Here is a 15081-nt window from a genome sequence, read left to right as displayed (position 1 = left end):
CATTGGACTGTGACTGGACTCTGAGAACAGTGTAGCAGTCTGCATACGTTTGAACTGACAGTGTGAAGAGAGCGCTTTGGCAGACTCATAGTGCAAGAGTTCATCGCTGAGTAATTTCTGCATCTTCATTAGGGAGTTGTTTGTGGTTAACATACTTTCGGCATTAGCAACCTAGGCTACTGCAGGTATCAACTCAATACATTCGGTTATCTGTAACAAAGTCCACTGAGGCAAGTTGCAATAAGAACCCATGTCTAGCTTTCTTCAAATAAACATAAACAAAATAAACAAGGACTTGACTTAAACATGAACATAAAACTCACCAACAATGGTTACAGGTAACAAAGCTAGACAAAAAGACAATGGCAATATGAGGGCTATTTTGATGTAGACTAATCACTTAATAAGATCACTTGACAACAATCAAGACAATTAATCAATCACAAAACAGAACAGAGAAACACGTGAGCTGAACAACCAATCAGAACATGACACATGAACAGGGAAAGCACATGACAAGATCGCAAGGGGAAACACATGACATGACCAGGATCTAAGACTATGAGGATTACTAAATAAAAGACAAGAAAACATGACCATGAAACCAAAACCCCAAACTAAAATGTATTTAAAAATGAATTATTTAATTGAAATATAGTATATTATTTTTAATTGATTTCAAATGTATTTTTATGTAATTCTTTATTTAAAATTTCATTCATTTATTTCATTATTATACATGTATTTAATTAATAACGTTTATTGTTGTTCAAGGAAACTCATAAGGACAGCATTTAATTATATTTTTGAATAAATTGTGGTTTAAGATAATAGAATCCAATGATATGATATTCAATGAAAAAATTAATTAAATGAGGTTCTTGCATGCTATGCAACACTGGGGACATACTAGGGAAGGCTGTTATTTCCGTATTTCTCTAAAAATTGCATGATGAGATTGAAACATTCAGAAAGTTGATAATAATAAAAATCATGAATTTCTAATGTATTTAAAGCGGCAGTGAAAACATATGTCAACTTTTCGAATATAACTTAAAGGTTTTGGTGCTTTTTTACTGATTGGATTGCATAGTACAGTGCAGAGCCCTCAAAGATGCAATCAAAACTCAGGAGGTGGCAATTACAGAGAAGAACAGAGATTGTAAACTTTGGCATTATATCAAACACACTGGTATCTTTTGTGTCTGCTTGGTTGTGCCTGTAAGCAATTTCATTGAAAAGAAAAGCTTGTACAATTTGGGGAAAATGCCTTTTCCAGGTTGAGTAGACAAATTGTATTACCTTTCCAAGGAGCTCCTCTCAGGAATTTTAATGTGTCAGACTCTACCGCATGCTGAACAATGTACAGTATGTAGTGTGTACCAGTAAAAACACCACATGATTGTGTTGTGATGGTCCCTTCTTTCCAACACTTCCTAAAACACTCTTTTAATGTGGTTATTGCTGTTTTTATTTGAAAGAAAACAGGGCATGCAATTCTAAATCCTTCATCTTAATATCATTTAACTATGAACCCAGTGTAATTGGACGATCCAAACCCAAAAAAGGTTTTCAGACTCCATACAGTACCTAGTGACTAAGTGCTGTCACGTCTACCAGTGTAAAAGACGCTCAGTTTGCATTGTCTAGAGAGAGGACAGCATCTCAAAATGGACGCAGAATAAGACAGGAATTCATCTTCAGTGAGAAAGTGCCATCTATTGGCTGATAAATTCCCATCCTATCTGTGTGACTTGATGTGCTGTGGCGAGTTACGGAACATTGATTTCATGTTTAGTGGCTGTAATTAAGTGGTAAACCAACATGTGTGACTTATGCAAACATGAGAACGTAATGGAAGTTAGATCAAATAAGAGTTCAGAGACCGGTTTGACTGTGCCATATAACACTGCATCAACACAACCACCACCTCCAGAAAAAAAGAAAGAAAAACATTTTTGTGATATCTGCGGTGCTGGATGCTAGACTCCCTGCATGCATCACAGCATGAATGAATCATGCATATTACAGCTTCAGATTGTTTCCAGTGCTTTCTGCTTTATTTGAAATGGTTTTATCTTTTGTGTTTTTTCTCCCCTTTGACTTGTCATAACTTGATGGGTTTTTGAGTGTCACATGCATTGCAGTTTAGTCTTTGCTACAAATTGTGATTTTCCTGGACTGAAAAAAAGGTCAGGAAAATAAATAATAGTCAGTGAAGTGCTGTTGAAATTTAATCACTTTACTTATGCTCGTCTTGATTCTTCTGAATTTACAATCATTTTTGCAATTTCTTGTATATTTTATATTGTCACTTTTATTCAATATTTTAAAGATGATCATAACTCTCTCTATCTCTTTATATATATATATATATATATATATATATATATAGATTTAAAATATATTGTAAAATAGTTAATTAATCTTAATTCACAATATTAATCTATCAAATAAATATATAAATATATTGTAATGCATTTATAATATTGAATAGTATGTTTGTGTGAGGGAATTTCTAAAATAAACAACAATAAAATGTAAATAACATACAATATCAGTAAATTTTTAAAAGTTTTAAAAATAATATGTTGTGCCATTGGTTCCCCCCTAAGAAGGTTGTTGACCCCTCGACAATATTATCTGTGTGTTCATATGTTGTATGCATATGTGTGATTGTTGTTGTTGTTTTTCAGGGGGTGAAGGGTGACCCGGGTGTCACAGGAGTGGATGGACAGAAGGGTGATAGAGGGGACGCTGTATGAAACATCTCAGAGGCCTGATTAAAAATTCCATCAGATTTTGTGTGTTTATTTACCTCATGATAAATCCATCTCTTCTAACATTTCACTCCACAGGGTTTGCCTGGCCAGGAGGGAGCCGGTGGAATAAAGGGGCAAAAGGTGTGTAATGCATGTTTTATTTGTTAGTTCTGTGCGTGTGTGCTGGAAGGAGGGTGATCTTTTCACTTGTTTGACAGATCTTTGTAGTCTCGTGTCGACAGACTTTTGACTGACTGAAGTTCAGATTAAATTAATCCTGTGGTTCATATGATTTCATTTCTTTGTGTTTTTTATTATTATTCCTTTAGGGTGAAGAAGGACCCAGAGGACCGGCGGGCTCTGTGAGTACTGTATCGGTTCTGATGCATGCAGATGCTCTCTACATAGTAAATAAACATATCGGCCTTCATGGCATAAACCACTCCGATAAATGATTCAGAGTCAGTGCTCTAGGATTCATTTGAACTTTTCATTTTAACAGAGTCTCTAAAGGGACATGATGAAAAATGTCACATTTGTTGTGAAGAAAAGGTATATGTCAATGCTTTTGCGTTTCCTCGCAAATGTTCTGTTCCGCTGATAAACTTTGCGTTCTCTCACAAAAACTGTTGCATTCCCTCGCAAGACGTTTGCGTTCTACCGAGAAACTTTGTCTTCACTCACAATACCTTTGCGTTCCCACGAGAAATTTTGCCGTTTGCTCGCAAAAAGACACAAACGTTTCTCGGGGGAACGCAAACATTTTGTGAGAGAACGCAGTTTCTCAGGGGAACACAGTTTCTCGGGGGAATGCAAAGTTTCTCTGGGGAACGCAAACATTTTGTGAGGGAAAAAAAAGTTTCTCAAGGGGGAACAAACATTTTGTGAGGGATCGAAAGTTTCTCAGGAGAACGCAAAAATGTTTTTGGGGAATGCAATTTCTCTGGGGAACGTGTGTTTTTTGGGGGTTTCTAAAGTTTCTAAATTCTAAAGTTTTGTGAGGCAACGCAAAGTTTCTCGGGGGAATACAAAGTTTTTGTGGGGAGCACAGTTTCTTGAGGGAACGCAAAATTTCTCTGGGGATCGCAAAGTTTTTCAGGGGAACGTAAAAGTTTTGCGAGGCAACAGTGTTTTTGGGAAACGTAAAAGTTTTGCGAGGCAACAGTTTATCGGGGAAACGCAAACGTTTTCAGAGGTACGCAAACATTTATTTTCTATTATCTCTATGGTATTATCTCCCAACTCGTATTTTTTCCATCACCATTTCCCGTTAAGGCCTCCCTAAATTTTAAACTATCGCTGGTAGAAAACGTTATGGGTACAAAACTAGTGTAAAGAAATGTTTATTTGTACTACCGTTCAAACGTTTGGAGTCTGTAAGATTCTAAGACAAAGATAACTGTTTGTTAATTTGTTTTGTTAACTGTTAATTTATTCCTGTGAATCCACAGCTGAATTTTCAGCATCATTACTCCATTGTTTTTCAGCATCCATTACTCCATTGTCTTTATTGTTACATGACCCTTCAGAAATCATTCTAATATGCTAATGTGCTGCTTTAAAGTTTTTGTGGAAACAGTGATTTTCAAGATTATCTGATTAATAGAAAGTTTAAAAGAACATCATTTCTATGAAATATATCTATTTTTTAACAAATTTTTTACTCTCACTTTTGATCAATTTAGTGCATCTTTGCTGAATGAAAGTAATAATTCCTTAAAAAAAAGACTGACCCAAACATTGAAACAGTAGCGTATGTTAAAATGCTGATATTTGAGTAACTCGATTTATCAATTTCTTGTATATTCTGCTTAATACTTTCACATTTTCTTACCCATGTTTCATTAAAAATCAACTAAATGACTTTCTCTAAAAGGAACCCTGTAGCGTTCAATCCTTAATTTTCATGCTAAATTCAATTTAACTTGAACTTCAATGCTTATTTAAAAAGACACATTCACTTTCATACGTCAACATGAAAACGCAATCTAGGATTTCTTTATTTCTTGTTCATTCTGTATTTTTATATTCATCCAAGTTGAAATGAACTACCAGCACCAACATATTTCCTAGTACGGACAGTGGAGAGTGTACTGCATCAATGCAGCACTGCTCATCGGCTTCATCTCTGCTGACTGGCCACTAATAAGAAAACCTTTGAGAGCCGGGAAGCCAAAAAGCTTTTTGGTCGCACTTAGCAAGAAATTTGCAGGTTTGGAACAGCTTCGCCGGTGTCAATTAAATCAAAAGGGGGGAGACGAGAGGTGCGATTTGACAGCAGGGCACAAAATCAATTGATGCTGCCTGCTGTGTGAATCTCTAGCTAAATGGGAAAAGCGAGATGACTGTGGCCCTTTTAAACCAATTTACAAAGATTGAGAAAGACTAAAGAATCTTTTTTTGTTGTTTCTCCTGTTCTGAAATGGCTAATTACGATGATGGGTGACTCAAATATGAACTGGCTTTTAAGAGTTTGATTATTCTCTCATGGTTTCCTCTTTAGTTTGTAATTTGATTGTAACTGGCTCTGAATGGAGAGTGTTGTTTAGAGCTAGTTCTCTTTTAATTAAGGATGTGTAATTAATGTGTCTTTTTTCTGTCCAAGGAAAAAAAAAATCTTTGAACAACTGTTACCTAAATCCTATTTCAAGATTTTAATTACATTCTTGTTAAATGGTAATTAGCTGTTTTTCTGAGCTCAGACTAGAGTCAATGTATCGTTGTGCTCAACTGAGTTCAATGGATTGCTTATATTTATTTTTTTACTTGTTTTATGATGATGTATTGCACATCAAAGCTCTTTTTTTAAACCTTGTGAGCTGCCTACCTATACATAAATTAGTTTCACTGCTGACGGAGGTCCAAAAAATTGTGAAAATAAGCTGCCTTCTAAGATGCTGTAATTTTGGCATAATTCAAGGCAGTATCTCTTTTATCCTTAAAGAAAGTTATCTAAGATGACCGACTGACAGAGGCGGACAAAATCTAAATTTATAAATATTCACTAGTAGTAAATATACCACACCTTGTGGCAAGACATTTTCCTTACACTACTGTTCAAAAAGCTTGGGGTCAGTAAAATTGAAAGATTTGAAAAATTAAATACTCAGCAGGGATGCATTGATTAAGTTTTTCCGCAAAAATATTAAGCAGTACAACTCTTTTCAACACTAATAATAATAAGACTGGACTAATGATGTTGAAAATTCAGCTTTGTTATAACAGGAATAAATTACATTCTTAAGTATATTAAAATACAAGATCCCACGGATCCTTAAAATGTCTTAATGTCTTTGTAGCAATGTTCAGGGAAGAAGGAGGCGGGAACCGGCGAACATTCAAATAAACTTTATTAAAATAAAACAAACCAAACTAAAATACTGCCAGCAGCCCCTCGCGGACGACTGCTGGCTAAAATAAAACACAAATACAAAAAACAAAACTGAACTAAAATACAGGCCTGTTCCTCCCTCGATCATCAACGTCGTCGCTCCTCCTTTATGCTTCCGCTCCTCCGTGAGAGATGCGAGACCGGTGTGCTTCACAGGTGTTGCTCATTAGCAATCGCACCACCGGCCTCGCGCCGTTCTCTCACGTCCCTCTGCCGTCCTGTTCGCCACAGTCTTAAATTTGTAAATGTAAAAATAAGGCCTTAATTGGCGTCTTAAATCCATGTTTCAAAGATCTGAAAATGCAACCGAACAGTCACCGCAGTTAAGATTAACATTTTTATTTTCACTTGTTGCTTTCTGAAATCTTAAAACCATGTCAATGGCTTGCGACATGACTGCTTAAAGTAACTGGCATGTTTGAGCGATAAAGAAACATGGGTGAATGAGAAAATAAAAGGAAAAACGTGCTTGATAAGTTATTCAAATGGCAAGAGATCTAAATCTTCTAAGATATTACGTTTGGTGAACGTAAACAATAGGGAGAAAATCAGATGCTCGTCAGTCATTATATTGGATTTGTGCATTCGGTCTTAAAGTGACAGCAGCCTAATACACAAGTCTGCTGCTGTCTGCCATTGTAATCAGATGACAAAAGACAAAGAGAGAATCACAATGTTCTTTAATGAAACCATTCAGTGTATTCAATTTTTTGTTTAAAAAAGGTTTTTAAAAATGACATTAAAAATGATTTGAAAAGTGTTGCCCTATATTTGTGTGCAATATATTTTTATGTTTACAGTATTGTGTCCTTAACATTTTAACACTGAACTGTGTTGGAATCATTTGTGAGTCCAGTGTTTCCATTTCACTTAGCAACTTCCTATGCAGGGATTTGAATCTCACTATGGGTTTGGGAGCAGAGCTCATATATTTTGCATGCTTTTATTTATCACGATGAACAAGAAAAAAATCTACATTTTGTTCTCTAGATCAACTTTGCCTTGAAGTTACATCTGGCCTCCTGTTGTTTCATCTTTATTCATGGATTGTTTTACACCGCATGAAAGACAGTAGATACATCCAACGAAACGATCTGTCTTTCACCGTTGACTGAAAGCCATCAGAATGATTGACAGGCTACTAACCCTGCTGAGCACTGGTAGTTAATGGGTAAATGGAAAGTCATAAAGCATATTCAGAATTCACCTCCTTGTGCCTTGAAGAGGGTCTGTATTTCTCAAGGTTCTTGTTGCAGTAAAAGGCTCTTGGCATTTTAAATGTCATAAGCCCTGGATTAATGTTAATCTCTCACATAGAGGCTATCCAGAAAGAGAGAAAGGAAGCTTCTGTTTTATTCTTGTGTGGAGATGTTGAGGTTTTCACTGAACTGAGATCTAAGGGCAGAGCGTGAGAAAACATTAAATCATAACTGATGGGTTCATTCTAGCACATGTACACCGCAGTTGCAGTCAATGTTGCCTCTCATGATGGTTTTCTGCAACAGCATAAGTTGACATCTTTATTAAAGATCATCTTTTTTCTTTATTCAGGTCATGACAGCACATGGACTGAGACTTCTTTCTGGACCTGTAAGATGCTTTTTACAACATTGAAACATTTTGAAATACAGTGGTGTCTGATGCCAAATGTACACAGCAAAGGTGGCAATAAAAGCTCTTCTGAAATGGCATTTACACCGAATGTTTAATGCTGCTCAGGGGTGGCATAAATGCATTTGCACAGCAATTATAACTGTAAATGTTGATATTAGGGGATGAAGTGGGTCAGAGCGGCATTATTTCTTCAGGATTTTTTGCGGCATTACGTCTTCAAACAGAGATTTGGAAAGATGTCTTCTCCGCTAGTAAAATGCTTTGTATTTTTTGTATATATTTTACATTTAAGATAAAAAATATAGATATTATAATTATAAATTAAAATTAAAAGTACATTTTTATTTTTATACTATTTGGAAAGGCAGAAAACTGTATAATAGTGAAAATGTTTCTTAATGTTACTTATAAACTTACAATTTACATTTGCAGTGCATTTCGATATTATTTTTAGTCATATTATAACATGCTATGCTATTTGTTGTAAACAATCTCCTGCTGTGTACATTGGAAATATAATCAAGCATTTCTTCCATTAATAACCTCTATGCATTATTTTGTTCTGGCTCTCTATAATCTATGAGGGGGAAGGAGGTGATAAAGGCCAGAAAGGAGAGAAAGGAGACCAGGTTAGTAGCCACACATTAACATCATTTGTCATGCACCCACAACAGTTTGTAAGATCATTAAAGGGTTTAACTACTGCCGGATGGTGTTTAAAAGTCTTGTATAAGGGGAAAAAAAGGGAAAATATAAAAGCTGCATTTTAATCAACACAATGTACAGCCAATCAAAACGCCCAGTCCAGCTTCCTCTTTGATCTGTCAGATGTTTGTAGAGGTTTTAAAAGGAGGGACACTGAGGTATTTTAAAAGTATGGACACACAAAAAAATATTTTTTTTCGACCTTGGAAGTCTCATGTCCTTTTGAAAAATCTTTTGATTTCATGCATTGCGTTCAGCATTTTCTCTTCTTTCACCAGGGTGAAAAAGGTTCTGAAGGCTCACAGGGGCTACAGGTAAATAAAGCCTGTGAAAAAATGTTGGGTAACACTTTACTTTACAGTGTCCTTGTTACACGTTACATGTAGTTACTGTAGTAATAACTATAAATGATGCCTAATTACATGCAACTTCTAATCCTAACCCTTTAGTAAGTACATGTACATTAGTGTGCAATGCAAAATAAAGTAAAAATCTATCCAAATGTATTTTTATAGAAATTAAAATGTCACTCAATGCCCTCATTGTCTTATTTATTTTTCTGTAATGCAGAATCTTTCCCTTTGCTTTCATTATAATATAATATCTATTCCAAAATGTTCTTTTAAATGGCACAATTTTCTGTGAAAGAATGATTTCTCTCTTTCTCACTCTCTTTTTCTCACTGTATTGGTTTTTTTTCTTCCTTTCCTTCAACTCTCATAAAGGGAATTAGTGGATTGCCTGGACTATCAGGGGCACCAGGACTTGAGGTATGAACTTCCTGTCTCTGTAAACCCTCAATTGTGACATCTTGTGATTTGACCAAGACAGAAACAACATTAAAGTCGTTCTACGTTCAGTATGATGGAATTATTGTGGACCTTTTCAACATGGTTGACCAGCAAGAGAACAGCACTGCCATGAACTCACTGATTTACTGACCAGTGCCAAAAGCTTTCTACGGTGGCTTATTGCAACCACTTCTTGCTGGGTTAAATGGGTTCAGTCACAAAAAGCAGCTGATTTTGGCCTTCATTTTAGTTTAAAGCACAGATAGGGACCTCTCAGAATAGCAAGCAGTCAAAATGCTACAATTTTCACAGCTGTTACAAAATCAGAGTACCTGAAGCAAGAGTTTTTCATTTGAAATGAAATAAGGGCAACTGCTCATATGAAAAGATCTTAACTTGTTTTTTTTTGTGTGTGTTCTTACAGGGAAAGCAGGGTCAGCCTGGTCCCAGTGGCCTCCGTGGTCTTCCAGGAGACCCGGTAAGCAGGAAACAACTAGCTTCTCAACTTTTCCTGCACAGTTTTGTAAAATGCATATTAAAACACCTTGAATGGAGCAACTTGAGACATATTTTGGGACCAGAATATCATACAATCTTAAAAATAACGGTTTGCAGCAAAGCCATATAAGAATTTTTTTTTTTGGACATGCACCTAATTTCTACATTTCTGCGCCGCTACCGATAGTTTAATTTTCTTTAGGGGAAAACAACAACAAATCAACTATACAGGAAACCCTCTCATTTGGTACATTTCTATAATATTATATTAAACTTATAAAGAGAGCCTAAACCATTATAGTCAACTGCTATTTATTCTCAGATTTACTAATTAGACTCAAATAAAAACTGAAATGTTTGTATATTACTGATTTGCACATAAGGTAGTTTTCGTAAACGCTTGTCTCCATGACAAATGTGTTCAATAATTACCAGTAAATAGTGTTAACTTTTTAGTGTTTTTTTTATAACTCACTAACAAACTGTGAACACTGGACAACTTTCCTGAGGTAAATGCAATGTTAAGGGACACTTTGTTCACAAGTTGTTTATGACATCTTTACGGGGTTGAAACACAGATTGAGCAAATACTTGATACATTTTGATCTCGTTCAACACATCTTTTAATGTTCATGCATGTTTTTATTTGTGCTAACTTGTATTAAAGTGAAACAAAAGACTTTTTAAGGGCCACATTTAAGAGCGTCAAAATGGCATTTATTGTTTGAATTTTGTGATACGATGGACAGAATTTAAAAGCTTAGACTTTGTTTCTTATCAGAAGTAACAGAACAAAGCTCTGCGATTATTGGATGGGAGGCGTGTTACAAATAATGTTTGGTGTAGGAAAAAACGCAGACCTGGCTACCCTGGCTTGATCTACGGGTGATTCATTAGGTCAAATAGAGCCTACTTTATCACTGCTATTTTTTTAAACTGTTATGTGCTGTAATGTGCACACTGTTGTATGTGTTATTGTGGCATTTTCTTTGACAGCCCTCAATTCAACACAAAAGACTTCACACACAGTATGATTTGCAGTCTGACATGTTTTTCCATCCCCATTTGATTGACAGGATATAATCGGCCCTAATCATTTGGCTTTTTTTGGAGTAGTTCACTTCAGAATTAATTTATTCACCCCCACGTCGTGCAAAATATTCATGTCTTTTTTTCTTCAGTCGAAAAGAAATGAAGGGTTTTGAGGAAAACTTTCCAGGATTTTTCTCCATATAGTGGACTTCAACGGGAACCAACTGGTTGAAGGTCAAAATTGCAGTTTCAATGCAGCTTCAAAGGAATCTACACGATCCCAGCCGAGGAATAAGGGTTTTATCTAGCCAAACCATCAGTCATAAAAAAATAAATAAAATAAAAACATTTAATTTCTTTTTAACCTCAAAAGCTAGTGAAAAGTATTGCTTTTATCAGCCGATACATCGGTGCATCCCTATTTTTTTCCCTTTGTTTGAAGAACATTTTAAAGGGTTAGTTCACCCAAAAATGAAAATGAAAACAAAAATGAAAATTCTGTCAGTATTTACTCACCCTCATGTTGTTCCAACCCCGTAAAACCTGCGTTCATCTTCGGAACACGAATTAAGATATTTTTGATGAAATCTGAGAGCTGGATCACTCCTCCATACTCCTCCATAGGCTTCTTGATGGATTGAACTTGCAATCCCCGAAAAATTATTACAGACATTGTTAAAATAGTCCAAGTGACTACAGTGGCTCAATCTCAGGTTTATCAAACGACGAGAATACTTTTTGTGCCCAAAAAAACAAAAATAACCACTTTATTTCAACTATTCATTTCCTTCTCTGTGGCCCTCGAGTAAGTTCACTAGTGTAATAACGTAGAGCTTCTGTTGTTGTACGTCACACGCATCACACACATGACCAGCGTCGGCCAATAGTGAGCCTACGTGTGACGTAGCTCTACGCAATTACACTAGTTCAACTGACTAGAGGCCAACAGAGAAGGAAATGAATAGTTGAAATAAAGTCGTTATTTTTGTTTGTTTTTGCGCACAAAAAGTATTCTCGTCGCTTGATAAACTTAATATTGAGCCACTGTAGTCACTTGGACTATTTTAACGATGTCTTTAATGACTTTTCGGGGCCGGCAAGTTTCAATCCTTTTGAAGCCTATGGACTAGTATGGAGGAGTGATCCAGCTCTCAGATTTCATCAAAAATATCTTAATTCGTGTTCCGAAGATGAACGAAGGTCTTACGGGGTTGGAACAACATGAGGGTGAGTAAATACTGACAGAATTTTCATTTTTGGGTGAACTATCCCTTTAATTATATGAAGAACCCTTTTCCACCACGAAGAACCTGTTGTGCAATGGAAAGGTTCCATGATATTAAAGGCAACATAAAATGGAAGTTGCGATAGTCTTTTCTATTGTGATGTATCTGAGTGAAACGGCTTCTAGAACAAGAGAAAATGTAGGATGGGATTTGAAAATTGGCAATTGATTGGATGGTTGTGGTTTGCTATTGCTGTGATCTCATGTGAGTGACAGGTTGTCCCGCCCTCACACCGGTGAATACGTCATCATAGGGCCTAGTAAGACTAATTAGCTGGTTCAGGTGTGTTTATTTGGGGTTGGAGCTAAACTCTGCTGGACAGTGACCCTCCAGGACCGAGTTTGGAGACCCCTGCTTTAAAGGTTCTTCATTGAACTATATGTCAGTGTAGAGACTTGGGGATGAACGCTTTTGACCACATAGAAAACCCTAGCAATCACATAGCAGCGCACTAAACACCCCTCAGAATATCTAAGCAACCGCACTGCAAGGCTCTCGCAATCACCCACAACGTCTTAGCGTAATAACAGGGAATTTTGCATTGGCAAACACTCCATGAAAACGTAAAAATCTAGTTTCATTTTCATCAGGCTCTCTACAGCTTTTTAGTTTTTCCCACTCTCGCTCACACACAGAAAAAGACAATGCACATATAAATAACAGAGGCGAGAAAAACAAGGATGCAGAGCTGTAAATTGTTGCGCAGACAATCAGTAATCAATCAGTAATCTGAAAATTAATTTGCAGGGACGGGTACATCTGAGTTCTCTACGTGTGGGAGGAAACAGCATCAGCATCACAATCTGTTCTCGGCACCTGCTTCTGCTAACAAGCATCTGCCTTTATTCCAAAAAAGATGGGGACACAGGGATGGGGGATTTTAGGGATCAAATCCAAAATGAAAAAGAAGGAACTGCTAAAGCTGATAGGCATGTGTCTTATCGCTCCTTGTTATTTTTTGTTTTTGTTTTTTTTCAGGGCTCTCCCGGTCAGCCAGGACTGTCTGGAAAAGACGGAATGAAAGGAGAAAAGGTACGCAAGAGCATTTTGCGTTTGGAGGTACACCGTGACTGGGGCCACATTTTTCTAGTGTGATATTTTCCATGTTTCTGCATGTGTTGAAGCACAAGGTCATGTTTACATTAGGCTTCACTGAGCTGTGCTTTGCTTGTACATTTCGACAGTTTGCACCAGCTGTAGGCAGATAAAAAGCGCTATGCTGGTATAGTTTCAGTTACTTGAGGTATCTCAAAGAATTATTGCTTTATGTTTGTGATTTATCGGGGTTCTTTGAAAGTCAAAATGCAGATGTGTGTAGAGATACAGGAAAGCATAATGAAACTGGATATCGAGTCTAAAGTACACTACTACCTCTGATCTGAAGGCCTACAGCAAAATTGATCCTCAGATGATTTAAAGAACTGAAGAATGGGTACACACTTAGCACATTTATTTGATTCTTCCATCTTTTAGTGACAGAACCTGAGGACTTAATAATAATGATTATAATTAAAATAAGTGATTATGCAAAATGTCTTTTGAAGTAGGTCAGTCTTCCACTAAAACTATTATGCTATTTATTTTTGTATTATTTATAGACTATTATAGTATTATTTATATACTGTTGTATTAATCTTCTGAACGGTCTATTTTATTTTTTCCTTTTATTTTTTAAGTTTTAACGGTTTAATGATTTGTTGTTTTTGTCTTTTTATTTTTTGTTGAGCCGGTTTCTTTCAGTTTTAATGAGTTATTTTAGTACTTCAACTTACACTTTCAGTTAATTGCCAAGACAACTTTTTGAATTTAAGTTGTTTACTTTTATATTTGATTATTTTTCAATTGCTGAAAAAAATATGTAATGTTATGTTATTTATTTACTTTTAGTACATTTTATTTTATTATTACTGTATACTGTATGTATGTCGATCTCATGTCTTAGTAGACTAAGATATTGCATTATGGCAGAAAGTGCATTTCATTTTCCTCTAATAATAATAATAATAATAATATGTTTGATTCATTCTTTTTTTGCTCCTACCCCAAAAATTAAAGTTATTGTGAGAAAGTCGACTGGCGAAAATGCTTTCAATATCTGACAGATCTCTCAATCATTACAGCGTTTTTAATGATGTGAGTGAGCTTGTATAGCCTCTAAAGCTGCATGAGGTGATTCTAGTTTGGTGGCATTTGCCCCGGATGTCTGTGATATTTACGTCCAGCTCTTGTTTTTGTCTGTGCGTGTGAAGGCGGGCATGTGTGTGCAATTGTGCGGTGCTCCTCAACCTGTCAAATGACAAACCGGAGGTGACAGCGTCTCTAAATGCCAGCTGCTGTCGGTGTGTGTTTGCAGGGGGATGCAGGCGGAGCACCGGGACCGATGGGCCCCCAGGGCCTCAAGGGTGAACCTGGAGAGCCCTGCTCTGTCGGACTTTGCACTGGGGTAGGTACATAACACCATTCCTGTGTTTCTCTTCCACTTCACCTGAATGTTCCCCACTCAATATCTTCTCTTTCAGCACCTCTTATAGACACAAACAGAATTTCTCTCGACACTTATCCAACGTCTCACCGTGTTGATGACAGCTCAGGCACACTGACAATGACGTAAATATGCCTGTATATATGTGACAGCTAATGCGAGACATTGCTGCACATTCTTGGTCCGCCAGCAGCCGGGGTTATTGAGGACAGCTCCTTGTTTTCAGCTTTGACAATGAAAAACTGTTCATGCCAAAACACCGCTTTGTTAAAACTATCCTATTGGTACACCTGTCACCTGTCCAAGCCATGAGAGAGAGAAATCACCAAATTAGATCTGTTAAATAGCTCAGTTGTTGTTCTTAGACACCTGTGAGATTAAATGACAGCTAATCAAGGTTTTTGCTTCAGTGTCTGGCTTCTTGGTTTTCTCAGATAAAAAAAAAAAAGAAGCTACGGATCTCAAAGTTTTATCTAGAGTTTCAGAAGAGATCTCAACACTAGCCGCGTTTCCATTACAG

At 36.5% G+C, this 15081-nt stretch overlaps 1 protein-coding gene across 4 annotated transcripts in view; it reads left to right on the top strand.

The window, feature by feature from the left end:
• The window catches only part of LOC143744800 (uncharacterized), a 178020-nt gene that overhangs the window by 111536 nt on the left and 51403 nt on the right, over positions 1 to 15081 (top strand). For 2 of the 4 annotated variants that reach the window (XM_077236467.1, XM_077236466.1), the window contains 10 exons: positions 2697 to 2759; positions 2859 to 2903; positions 3092 to 3124; positions 7705 to 7743; positions 8352 to 8396; positions 8751 to 8786; positions 9198 to 9242; positions 9688 to 9741; positions 13058 to 13111; positions 14433 to 14522. In XM_077236467.1, the coding sequence (XP_077092582.1) occupies positions 2697 to 2759; positions 2859 to 2903; positions 3092 to 3124; positions 7705 to 7743; positions 8352 to 8396; positions 8751 to 8786; positions 9198 to 9242; positions 9688 to 9741; positions 13058 to 13111; positions 14433 to 14522 (504 nt within the window). Of the gene's footprint in view, positions 1 to 2696; positions 2760 to 2858; positions 2904 to 3091; positions 3125 to 7704; positions 7745 to 8349; positions 8397 to 8750; positions 8787 to 9197; positions 9243 to 9687; positions 9742 to 13057; positions 13112 to 14432; positions 14523 to 15081 lie in introns of those variants that run through there. The other 2 variants (XM_077236468.1, XR_013205917.1) reach the window with 2 other exon arrangements.

This window comes from Siphateles boraxobius, unplaced genomic scaffold (genome assembly GCF_051911475.1).
Source record: "Siphateles boraxobius isolate OS27281-9 unplaced genomic scaffold, OSU_SipBor_1 20, whole genome shotgun sequence".
Lineage (NCBI taxonomy): Eukaryota > Metazoa > Chordata > Actinopteri > Cypriniformes > Leuciscidae > Siphateles > Siphateles boraxobius.
The sequence above is the reverse complement of the archived record's forward strand: the minus strand, read 5'-3'. Positions and strand labels throughout refer to the sequence as shown.